Below are 13327 nucleotides of genomic sequence, written 5' to 3'. Positions count from 1 at the left end.
TCCTACATTTGTATTCAATGTCCTCCTTTGCTGTGAGGACATCTGGCCACCCTGGTTGTGAGCCAGAGTGGCATTGTTGCTTGAGTGTTGGACTATGACTATGACTCTATGACTTTGGAGACCAAGATTCAAATCCCGGCTTGGCCATGGAAACCCACTGGCTCACCTTGGGCAAGGCTCACTCTCTCAGCCTCAGAGGATGGCAATGGCATTGGCAAACCCCCTCTGAAGAAACTTGCCAAGAAAACCCCATGATGGGTTTGTCTGAAGGATGTCATAAGTCAGAAACAAAGGCACACAACAAAAATAACACATCTTAATTTTTTCCTAGCTAAACACAATACAAGCACACAGCAGCAATAGTGGCACCAGAGCTCTCTGACAGAGAAGGCTGAATATCTTGCAAAGCTACACATCCCAAAATTCCATAGCAGCCCTGGCAGTTAAAGAGGTGTAAAACTGCATGATTTCTGCAGTGCAGATGCAACCTTTATTTCATTTAGTTTTCTGCTTTTGTGATAAAAAAACTGCTAAACTGCTCTGCAGTACACTGGACGGTTCTCGAGCTGTAGCCTCTCAACTTCTCCCTCTCCCATTTCTGCCTTATTAATAATGTTAACAGTTAGTAAATTACTCTGAATTGGATGCAGTAAAGCTGTTTTAAATCAGTTACAAAACTAATAGACCATTCTATCAGCACAGCTGTTTTCTTAGGAGTTTATCAAATGGGACGGGAGCCTGTTTCGAAAGAGAAGATAGCGAGGTCAATTTGAAAAATCAGGCAATTATGTGATTACTTATCACACCTTAAATTCATTGTAATGGCCTACCTGAACGTGACCCAGATTCTGTGCAAAGTAAAACATCACATTGGTGGGTTCTTAATTACGAATTGGCACCCTTGCACATGCTCACTGAGACTCCAGATGACTGGAGCATAGCATAGTCGAGTGAGAGAGAGGAACTCCACAATTTACAAAAGAGATTGGGGGGGGGGGCAGGAAGAATGGTTGAAAGAACATGCTCTATTCACGTTAAAATTAGCATATATTCACTCTTGTCATGTTAAAACATGGATATAATGGTTATCCAATAGCTCCAGGTCCATGCCTCTTAATTAGCAGTCAGCAGTACCCCCTCAGCAATGCTGAAGGACAAGCGGAAGCAAAAGTGAAGTGGAATTGCAATGTGGCTTCATGGAAAACCCCTCTTCCAGATTGGGGGGAAAAACCAGGACCAAAGGAGACATGTACATCACACCAAACAACAGCACACTGAGTGCGAAGTTGCCTAGGAACAGGGTTTGTGACTTCACTAGTTCACCGAATTTACTTAACTGTGGATTGACACGTGATTGCGTTCGGAGTGCATTCAGACTGCCAGCGATCGCGTGTGGTAACCTTTTGCGCAATAACATGAATACGCATGATTCCGTTCAGGATGACACTGGATTATACTTCCAATTTCAGTCGTGTGATATCCTCCTCACTCTCCCCTCAGCTCCTTCTCCCCCAACCAACAATATAAGGATTTATTATAGTGTACATTGTCATTATGTCTATTAAAATAAAGTGTGCATATAATGAGGAGTTTATTATAACATGCATTTCCTACACGTTCTAAATGGTTTGAAATCTACCCTCATTCCACAAGAAATAATTCCTGAATAAGAAAAACTCCCACCTTTGAGGTTTTTTGGGGGGAAAGGGCAAGCCATTTCCTGATTGGGATGCATCTACATTGTAGAAATAATGTAGTTTGACACCACTTTTAAGTGCTATAGGTCCATTTTATGGAATCCTGGGATTTTTAGTTTTACAAGGTCTTTAACCTTCCCTGCCAGTATTAGTGCCTCACAAAACTTCAAATCCCAGGATCCTTTAGGATGGAGCCAGGGCAGTTAAAGTAGTGTCATACAGCATTATTTCTACAGTGTAGCAGAGCTACTCCTTCCCCGTTGTTTCTTCTAGGTATTTTCTGTCTGTGGAGAAGGAGGGAAAAATCAAAATTGGTTGATTTTTTTAGACAGTAGAAATGTCAGTCTAACCTTTGTCTGCCTAAGACCAAAGCTTTGGAAACAGAGGAAAACCTTCATTTCCATTTGAGTACCCAAGGAGACATAAATATTCAGCAGGAGATTGGACTGGATGATCCTTGTGGTTTCTTCCAACTCTATGATTCTATGATGGCTCTTTTTGAATTCTTAATTCACCTGTGAAATTGACAGCAAAAATCAAGAAGCAACAGATACACATCAGATACCATTACCCAGTTCTTTAGATACTTTTATTGAAGTTACCTTTCTTTTTCTATTTTTCCCCATATGGAATTTGCTTACATGTGTAATGCAAAAGGAAAGGCAAAATTTCATCTAGTTGTATAGAAAGTACAAAATATATACATTCATATCCAGGCTGACAAATATTTAGCAACTAATGGGAAAAAAATGCTAAAACCGATCAGTGCAAAATCCGGAACAGTGCATTGTGACCTAGTAAATATTAATTAAAGATAAAATAAAAGATTACTCAGATATATAGAATTAAAATTAGTCCACACATGCTGTACCCTGAGTTGCTGAATCACCATTTAAAGTTTCAGTCTAGTAAATTTTGGTTAACTATCCAGTAAGTACATTCTTATCATTATTGTTTTAAACCATAATTTTAAAAAATCTAAAAGAAAGATCATATTATGAATAAAGGGGACATTATCCAAAAATAGCTGTGTGTCTTAATACATTTCTTAATACCCTTACATGTAACCAGCCCATCTAATATTGCATTTACAAGTTACCAACCAGAATCTTGCAATCCATGTGTAAGCTAAAAGCACTAATATGTACATGTGGAGAAGTCGCAAAATTTCCTGCTCCATCACTTCTACTGTGCTCAGTTGGCTCTGGAGAATCACACGTTATTCTGCCCTGGAGCATGGTTTTCATGGAGCAGGAGAAAGGAAGAGGCATAAAGCAGCAGTACATACACAGAAGAGTGGATCTGGATCTTGGACAAGGTTTTCTTAAGAATATACATTTGATATAACAAAGCTCAAACCACAGCAGTTAGTAAGTATAAGTTTCATTCATTTGTGTGTGTGTTGGCCTCCTGCATGCGCACCAGGTACATACACCACTAGAAATAGTGCAGGCCACCCCTCCACAGATATCTTAGATCCACGAGTTAGGAGGGAAGACTGTATAATACACATTTTTTACAGTTCTGTCCATAAATGCAAGGTGGCAATAGCTTATCACACACACTATAGATGTGTAACAAATGGTTAAAAAATGACCTATGAACAGAACCAATTTTCTTGCATGGACAGTTTGAGAAGGGAGTTAATTGGTGGTTGTTAGAAGCCCATTGTAGTTCTGTATACTAAGTGTGACACAGAGGAGAGGATGAAAAACACTATTCATTATTGTTACTGGAAAAAGTCTATGTATAGGCAAGGTTATATGGCCCAAGAACAACAACAAAAACAAAACAGCAAAATAACACATTTGACCCAGAATGTAACAACAGAACTAAGTTCCACATTACAAAATTGATATTCTGTCAACACTTTACATTCTAATAAAATATATATGAACTTGCATTATTTTGATTATCAAGAAAACATGTGGTCAGAGCGTTTTGATTCTATCTATTATTAAATATGCTGGAGTGTAATAAAGCTTCAGTGTTGTGAGGTAACGTTTAAGCAGCCAGAAAAGGAATAGTGTTTCAGTTTCTTCTTTTTTTTTTAATCTCAAGTATTTTTAGGAACACAATGATCCTCCACACTATTCAAAGCTTCAGCTGCTGTTGAAGATCATGAATTGATGCAGCACTGGACCGCAGTTTCTCTGCTACAGCATCCTGATCTGACAGTCTATTCATTTCAATTATTCCATTAATTCCAAGGACACAGGGTATACTTAAAAATACTTCACAGTTGATATCATAACATCCCTAAAGGGAAAAAAAGTGAGAACATTCATGTACAGTTATTATACAATATTAATTATATATACACTGGTACCCCGGGATACGAATGCGCCGCCTTACGAAATTTCCGGGTTACGAAAAAAATCCATTCAAAAAAACTGTTCCGGGTTACGAAGGTTATTTCGGGTTACGAAAAAAATTTTGGTGCTTTTCGGCGCTATTTCACACGAAATCGCGGCTTTTCCCCATTAGCGCCTATGGCTTTTTCGCCTTACGAAGTATTCCGGGTTACGAAAGCGGCGGCGGAACGAATTAATTTCGTAACCCGGGGTACCCCTGTACATTATTAAAATTTCATTCATAAAGTGGTAAACATTGTTAAGGTATTTGAGGATGTAGTATTAGGCACATTATCTTGGGAGTAAGTGCTATTGAACAGATTGGGATTTATATCTGAGGACACAATCACAGTGTAAATTACATTGTTATACCCTGCTGCACCCTATAGAAGACAGGAGTTAATGTAACTGGCTTTCAAGTCAAATACTGTAGATGCTTAAAAATGGGTAAGTATCAAGAGACATGACAGAGCCAATACCAGACAAAAACATTTCACTTATAAGCAAACATCAATCCTCCTTTCCAGACCCTCCATCCTGAGGCCTGCCATTAGCTACAATTCCAGGTCACACATTATATATACCCAAGTCCTTCCCAGGCAAACATTCTCTGAAGATGCCAGCCACAGATGCTGGCGAAATGTCAGGAAGAAACTTTTCTGGAACATGGCCACATAGCCACAAAAAACTATTGTCATGGGATATATGATATGTTATGGGTGGAGTTTTTACATACATGAAAAGGTGGTCTTAAAATTGATCACATGTCTTGATCTAGCCAATGAAAACAGAGAGAAAATTATAACAAGAAATGGTTTATAATCATTGTGTAAAACATGGGGCAGTTGTGCCTACAAGCCTGAGACACCCCTTCTTACAAGATTGTAATTAATAAATTAGAAAATTCTGCTTCACTTGCTTTGTCCTGATTAATTTGATTTGGTAAATTTACACTTAAAAATCTATATCTCACACTTACCTTCACCATAGTTGATATGGAATGTACTTTTCTTTTATCATTCAGTATGCTGTCAGCGAGATCAGCTATTGATAGGCCAACAGACCAGGACCTTTGGCCTTTGCCTTTCAAAACTTCTATGGCTCTACAGAAAAGCAAACAATGAAATACCCAAAACAAATAAATGCAGCATTTAAAATGCCTTTTCCTAGCCAGCAACATGGCCCCTTTAAAGAAAGCAACACCATATGGTGGTACTTAAAATGAGTGGTACAAATAGTCTGCACATGAAAGAGTAAAATTAATGGGTAATGGACTGATAAAGACAAACAAATTGAAACTTAATATAGATAAGACAGAGGTGCTCCTGGTCAGTCAGAGGACAGATCAGGGAATAGGGATTCTGCCTATGCTGGCTGGGGTTACACTCCCCCTGAAATGGGTGTTCTCCTGGGCTCAATCCTGAACTTGAATGCTCAGGTTTCAGCAGTGGCCAGGAATGCCTAGTAAATCTACCCACTGAGGAGCCAAATCTGGCTATGATAACAAATGCCCTGATTACAATCTGTTTGGACTACAGTAACACATTCTACATGGGGTAGCCTTTAGAAACTAGAAACTTCAGTAGGGCCAAAATGCTGCAGGAAGACTATTAACTGGGGCCAGTTACAGGGAGTATATAAATCAGTTTCACTCACTACCAGTTTGTTTGTGGGCACAATTCAAAGTGCTGGTCATGATTTATAAAGTCCAATACATCTTAGGCCCAGATTATCTGAAAGACTGCATACCCATATGAACCTCCCCAGGTTTTAATATCCTTGGAGGAGAGCTAATATGTAGAGAGATCTTGTAACGCGTTTGAGACTAATTGAAAGAAAAGAAGTTGGCATGAGCTTTTGTAGACTACAGTCTACTTCTTCAGATGCATTTAGTGGAGTAGAAACCAGGGACAGACATATATATGCCAGCTGCCTCTTGGTCCCATAACCATTACCATCTTGTTTGGTGAGGACATGAGAGACAGCCTTCTCAGTGGCTGCTCCCATTTCCTAGCTCGGTCTTCTGTTTTCGTTTTGCCTGCAGGTAAGGATCGTTTTTGTTTAAGCATGTTTTTAATGTGTAGTTTTTAACTTTTGTATTTTTATTTTCAACTTTTGTATGTCTCTTGCATTATTTTATACTGCTTCAATGTGATTATTTTAATTGTTTTTAAAAGTTTATTGCTACATTTTAATTTATTATTTTTCTAAGCTACCTTGTGCCCCATTCTGGGAGAAAGGCAGCATATAAATGAAATAAATAAAAATCTACATTATTTAAACTGAGATAAAAGGTATATATATATGTGTGTGTGTGTGTGTGTGTGTGTGTGTGCGCACACACAAGTATGACTCTGTCATCACTTCCTAACAGCAAGCACCATTTAACTCAGAGTGATTCATTACTGAGTGTGTATGTACATCAGTGGTACCCCAAGGCAGGGGAAGAGTTGATCAAGGGGTGTGTGCAAGACTTGAAAACCCTGATTCCCTCTGCTCCTCCTCCCAAACTTTATCTGGCCTAGAGGGGAGACAGTTAAGCACTGAATTTATTTAAATAAAAGTATTCTAATTTGAACAATGTTATTTCCCAATAAAATTTTAAAATATGAATATACCTGAATGTACAAATGAAAATACACACAACAAAATATTTTAATTCATATACTACATGTGGGGGTACAATATCTGCATGTAGATGTAAAAGACGGTCCCAAGGATAAAAAGTTTGAGAACCATTGTTGTGCAGGATTGTACTTAGATGTTTACCTGTTAGCCAACTGCTGCTCGGCATTATGGTTTGTTACATCTCCATCATGCTGATTTGTTACGATATTGGTAGCACTCCATGCTGTCACTGAATAAGATAATAATCATTATTGTTGTTTTCAGATACAGTGGTACCCCCGGGATACGAAAGCACCGCCTTACGAAATTTCCGGGTTACGAAAAAAATCAATAGGAAAAAACTGTTCCGGGTTACGAAGGTTATTTCGGGTTACGAAAAATTTTTTGGTGCTTTTCGGCGCTATTTTGCACGAAATCGCGGCTTTCCCCCATTAGCGCCTATGGCTTTTTCGGCTTACGAAGGATTTCGGGTTACGAACGCGGCGGCGGAACGAATTATTTTCGTAACCCGGGGTACCACTGTATTTGCATTTTTATCTTAACAAGGATTCCTCTTTAGAGTATGTACTTTTCTGGTTTTTAAATTAAACACCTTTAAAACTAAAGAGTTGAAGACTGTATGCATAAGAGTTTTCACCTTTCCATTTCTTAAAACAGCATTCTGTGGTCTGCACTTTATAATAAATCATTCAGAGATTAGCAGCTTCCCTTTTCCTGACAGCAATTTAAAGTTTAGCTTTTTTGTGAATAAATTAGAGAGCTAGGGAAATTTAGAATGCTGTATCTTGTTGATGTACAGCAATACAACATGCATGCAACTATGTGTAGATAATGGCATAGGCACAAAGCAACCTACATTGACAAAAGGCAATTTAAAGCAAAACTATAACATATGTAAATAAGAAATTGGTCACTGCAGATAGAATCACAATACTCCCTTCAATTTCTCCTCTTACCTATAAATTAAAGAAATCATAATATAAAGCAGAGTAAGGCAAGATGTGGCCTTCCCAATTTTATCAGATTTTTAACTCCCATCTTCCCTAGACAGCAAAGCTAGTGGTCATGGATCATGAAAGTTGTTAGCCTCCCCAAATGACCTCAAAGGGGCACTATATAAATAAATTATTATTATTATTATTATTATTATTATTATTATTACTACTACTCAAAAATAGCTGGGATGCAACTGCACGGCAGAAATAATCCAGTTTGACACCACTGTAACTGTCAGGAATTCCTATGGAATCCTGGCCTTTGTAGTTTTTTTTCTGACAAAGGCAATTAAATGTCTCACAAAATTTACCAGAATTCCATAGCATGGAAGTTAAAAGTGGTGTCAAACTGGATTATTTCTGCAGTAGAGATGCAGTACTGGAGGCTTCCAGTTGCCCAACCCCAGGTTTAAGGTTACACTAAGTATCTACCTTCAAATATATTAAAAAATTACGATATTTTCTGAAAATAATCTGCAACAATCCAGCTGTGTTCTAATACAAAATCCAGAGAAGATCTATTACATTGAGTCATGTAATCATATACTTAACCTTTGTCTTCTCCTTGTTCACCAATAATCCAATTATCTTTGCCTCTGGTTTGGGCTTTCAACACATTTATAATAATATGTTGAAATCTTGCTGAATCCAGATTACAACCAATGCCAATAACTCTGCTTTGAGGAAATCCACTCATCTTCCAGGATACATATGTCATTATTTCCACTGTACATTAAACACACACATATGAAAAGGCATAAAAATTACACTGCTTTTCTGGAAAACATTCAAGTGAAAATCCTTGCTTCTATAAATCTTATACTAGTTACAGGAAGTTGGCTATCAACAATTCTACTTATTTTAGTAATATTAATAAAATCTCCTAAAATATCGCAACATATCTTTTAGTAAGGTTCTTTAAAATCTTTTTGCATTTATTTTCAAATTTCAAAAGCATTCCTAAATTCTAATATCCCATAAAACATTTATCTTTATCTTAATGAAATCACATTCTTTGCACATTGCTATTACAGTACTTTGTAGTTTTTATTTTATGCAATGGCTTGATTGGCTGGCACAGTGACTACAACATTTATATTTGGCTGAGCAAATGCCTTATGGATGGATTATTATCCCAAGGGGATAACCATTAATTCTCTTTGAAATTACATCCAAAACTAAGCATGTTTGCCCAAAAGAAGATCTTATATAGGTGGTATCCAATTAGTGTTTTTCCAGTGTGCCTCTATCAGTGGAATGAAGACAGCAATTTTCAGTGATTTGTCTTCATCCCCGATTTCAATTAGACTTCCCAGTAAGTTATTTGGGATCACTGTCTTGATGTTTATTGCTTGTTTGAGGAGATAAGCAAAGGAATTTAGTATAGTAGACATTAAAGATAGCTTTATGTAACTTTTTGAGGCAACGAAGTACATTTCCTATCTTAACATCTGTCTAAAGGAGAATGCCAAAAACATACATCCTTATAAGTCAAGACATACATAACACACCAAAATTCAAACTAAGAGACATGCTGACATTGTAGCAAGCTGGGACATAAGGCAGACAGTTGAGGCTTTCCTATTAATGTTTGCTAATGTGTAACTTGACATTGTTTATACTTAGATATAGTCTGGGCCTTTAGCCAACCAGCTAACTCTGAGGAGATAATGAAGTCCAGGAAATGCACAACAAGAAACAGGCGTTCACAAAAGCTAAAGGAAGCTTAGGACAGAAAGAATCCATGGTGGGATGTTGAGGATTAAGAAAGGCTGTGAAGAGAATCTTGAATATTTATTTTCATTTGTTGTTTGCTATATTTTATTGTTTGAATGTTAATATGTATTAATATATATTATGTTTAATTATTTTTTGTAGAATGTACACCATAGGCAAGTTTATTTTATTTTATCTATTTTAACTGATTGTATGGACAGCACTGTGTAAACTGACAGCGCTTTACAAATAAAGCTTAATAATAGATAGATAGATCATGTCACCAGGAATCTTACAACAACAGCTACATTCAGGCACCTGCAAGGGTTCCACTGAAAGCTATTGATAAAATGTATTCATGATAAGCAGTGCTAATTAATGTGACTGCTCGGGAGAGCTAACCCTGCTACACCAGTCTACTGTTGCTGCTGAGATGCTAATATTAGGTAAACAAGCACAGCTGACCCTACACATTTGCAGATTTGACTTTTGTGGGTTTGATTATTTGATAAATAGGTTCTTTCTAGGAATCTGTAGGTCATACAGTGTGACTCTATGGCCAATTTTTGCCAAAAGTTGTGCAGTGAATATGGAGGGCCCACTGTACTGATTTCTAATACTTTGCAGATGTAGGACAAAATAACAGAAGGTAGACTTCCTGGTGTAAATTATGTGTATTTTTAAAAAAATCTTGATTAAATTGTACAAGTTTTTCTTCTGATACATGATTTGATGTCTTACATAAAATGTATTATGTATTACCATATGGACTGCTTGTATAAATAAAACATATTAACCACTGTTATAGAAATATGTCCCTGCTATTTTCCTGAATCATAGGACTCATACCAGTTGTGAGTAACAGGATTTTTTTATGACCCCTGCCTGCCAAGACCTGCCTGTGATCTACATACATGAAAGCTCAAATAACCCCAAAGGTAGACTGCAAGGAACTCTGCATTGACTCAGGCAGTTAGCAGGGACGTAGCCAGGATTTTAGCAAGGGGGGGGGGTCCAGACTAAGTGCCACCATTATAATGGGGCTTGGGTGCAGCGGCGCAGCAGCGCATACCATTCATTTTTCTAATGGAAGGGGGGGTCCGGACCCCAAGATCCCCCCCCCCGGCTACGTCCCTGCAGTTAGAAAAAAGTTGAATCATCCACTGAGACAAGGGGTGTGTGTGTGTACCATGACCATTTCAACCTATACATAAAGTATCTATCTTGCGAGTAGTTATTATTACAAATGGAGCAGATCTAATCAGCAAGCTTGCCTGTTAAAGGAATATTAATTACAAATCCTGTTATAAGGCAGAGGCCACTAAATCAAAAAGATAAACTTTGCCTTACCTGGTTGAGAAGCCACAAGCAGTACGCTGTTTTGACTGTAATGTGCTACTGATGGAATAATGCCTCTGAATAATTCCACATTGCTCTGTACAACATCCAGATAGGAGTCAGCACTGCCTAAAGAATTCACTGTAAGCACCACCAATTTTGAGTGCGCAGAGGCAGAAAAATCTAATACGGACAAATAATGTTAGCCCATTAGTGCAATGTAATACCAGATTTCATCCTTACATACACTGCATTTAAAAGTAAAATCATTTCGCTCAAGAGTCTTCCTATTCTTGAATGTAGGAATTTGTGTGAAACTCTCAGAAAAAGTACACATGTTTTTTTTAAAAAACTACAGATTTTAAAATATATATATAAACAGGGTTCTGCAGTGATAGCGACAGAAGGCAAAGAAAGGGTCGAAGCTGCCCCTTCATAAACTGGATTGGGGTCATGGCAACTGCATGCCATGCCCCCAATCTACCTTGAAGCCATCCAAAAAAGGAGCGGCAAAGAGCCACTCCTTTTTTGGGCAGCAAAAAGCCAGCTTTGCCACCCCACGCCATGGCCAGAAGCCAGCTTCACAACGCTCCGATAGCATGCAAGTCTAAACACTGAGTGTTATGAAGCCATCCCCATGTGATTGGCTGGGCGGCTTCTGGGCAGTTTTTGAGTGTGCAGCGTGTAAGGCAGCTTAACTTGCTGGTCTGTTCCAGCCCAAAATTTGCCAGCTTTAAGTAGTATATTTCTCCTTCATTCCTTCCTTCACAGCCAATGCCTGCAGCTTTTTTCCTCCTGACATCACCAGCTATGTTGGTGCAATTACACCAGTGCAAGACACTGAAGCACATATAATCGTTTAAACACAGGTAGGATTAGCTATATATTTCCGCTGAGACAAATTAAATACATTTGAATTTCTGGCTTCCACATATTAACTTTATGATGGGCAGAGCCATCTTTACAAGAAATATTTCAGTTTGCAACACAGATAGAATGGGATGAACAATCTGTTGCTCTCCAGATGCTGACTGCAACTCACATCATCCCTCATCATTGCCTATCCTTTCGTAGGTCAGTAAAATGAATACCCAGTTTGTTCGGGGCAATTGGCTTGCAGACTGTAAACCACTTAGAGAGTGCTGTCACTATGAAGACGTATTAAAATATAAATGCTATTTAATTTGCGTCAGAAAAAACTCTTCTAGAACACAGCCACATAGCCCAAAAAACCCACAGAAAACCTATTGCTATGTTGGCTGGGACAGATTGTTACTGTAATCCAACAAGATCTAGAGGGTCACAAGTGAGCCCTAAAACCTAAGAGATACTTAATTAGTACAGTTCAATTTTAGTTATGAAGGAGTACAGATAAACAAGGTGCATTATTCCTTTTCCTAATTTAACACTGCACCTCAATATTGTCATGTTAATCCATTATTGCTTATTGAAATATTTTCAGCAATAATGCTGGTAATTACTTGGAAAAATAGTTTAAACAATACAGGGAAAAGCATGCACATCAGAAACCAATGTGTGAGATTACCTTTGCTGATTTCCACCTTTGGCAAGGCAAAGATTTCCAGATCCATTGTGCCCCCTTTTACAGTACCTTCAGAGCAGTCCAAAACCATCACCTTGTCAGCAATATCCTGTAAGGATTTAAAGAGAAAAAGAAAGTTCTTAATCCAGGAAATTATGGTTTTGTATTCAGAAGGAAGTCCATGGGATTCAATCTAATCAAAGTACACACAAAGCTACCAAAAAGAAGGGTTACAAGGTAAAACAAGGGACAGGGCTTCTGTACCTTTATTAGTTGTGCAGAATGAGGCATTTCTGCAGGTGTTGTTTGTCATGCAAGATTTCCCTGATGAAATTCTTCTATACTATCATTAAAGGTACAGGAGACAATCTCTTTATTTCACTTGGCAACTCTATCAAAATGTAATGCAACATCTGCAATTAATTTTATTTCTAATTCCAAATATTAAATGAAAAACAAATTAACAGTCAACTCCTATATATTCCCACTCAGGCAGCTTTTCACTGGATGACCTTTGGACAGCATGCTAAATCTGACCAATTTCAATGGGAGACACTGGCAAAACACCGCTTGCATTATTTACAACATCATCAGCATGGATTGGCAAGTGTTGGGAGTTATACAAACTAACCCTTGCAGCATAACCCTATGCAGTTTTATTCAGAAATGTTTACTGCAACATCCTTCCAGAAAAGTATGGATGGGACTTACCTGTGAGTAAGCCCCTTTGAATACAGCAAGAGTAAGGGGTGAAACACATGGGCAAAATAAAGTGGTTTCCAGCCAGTTTGAAGGCAGGGAGTTTAGACGATACATGATGCAAAACCAGTTGGAAAGTGAAATGAAGCTGCACTCCAGGCTAAAAACTGGAGCAAAAAGAAGCTGGGATACTCTGGCTCAAGGTGGAAAATGCACATTTTTTTTTTGTTACTTGTTTTGTTGTATATGCATATGTATGCTGTAAACCGCTTGGATCATAGGAAAAGCGGTATACAAATAAAACATATTATTATTATTATTATTATTATTATTATTATTATTATTATTATTATTATT

The 13327-nt window shown here is 37.8% G+C and overlaps 1 protein-coding gene across 2 annotated transcripts in view; it reads right to left on the bottom strand.

Moving 5' to 3' along the window:
• Positions 1 to 2267: 2267 nt before the first annotated feature.
• The window catches only part of UEVLD (UEV and lactate/malate dehyrogenase domains), a 20295-nt gene continuing 9235 nt past the window's right edge, over positions 2268 to 13327 (bottom strand). Inside the window, exons 7-13 of one of the 2 annotated variants that reach the window (XM_042446662.1) lie at positions 12275 to 12380; positions 10741 to 10911; positions 8227 to 8400; positions 6821 to 6908; positions 5031 to 5154; positions 4788 to 4825; positions 3818 to 3956 (exon numbers count right to left, since the gene is read on the bottom strand). In XM_042446662.1, the coding sequence (XP_042302596.1) occupies positions 4802 to 4825; positions 5031 to 5154; positions 6821 to 6908; positions 8227 to 8400; positions 10741 to 10911; positions 12275 to 12380 (687 nt within the window). In that variant the 3' untranslated portion in view covers positions 3818 to 3956; positions 4788 to 4801. Of the gene's footprint in view, positions 3957 to 4787; positions 4826 to 5030; positions 5155 to 6820; positions 6909 to 8226; positions 8401 to 10740; positions 10912 to 12274; positions 12381 to 13327 lie in introns of both variants that reach the window. The other variant, XM_042446661.1, reaches the window with a different exon arrangement.

The sequence above is a fragment of the Sceloporus undulatus genome, chromosome 1 (assembly GCF_019175285.1).
Source record: "Sceloporus undulatus isolate JIND9_A2432 ecotype Alabama chromosome 1, SceUnd_v1.1, whole genome shotgun sequence".
Classification (NCBI taxonomy): domain Eukaryota; kingdom Metazoa; phylum Chordata; class Lepidosauria; order Squamata; family Phrynosomatidae; genus Sceloporus; species Sceloporus undulatus.
Note: the sequence above shows the minus strand (reverse complement) of the source record. Positions and strands in the feature narration are given on the sequence as shown.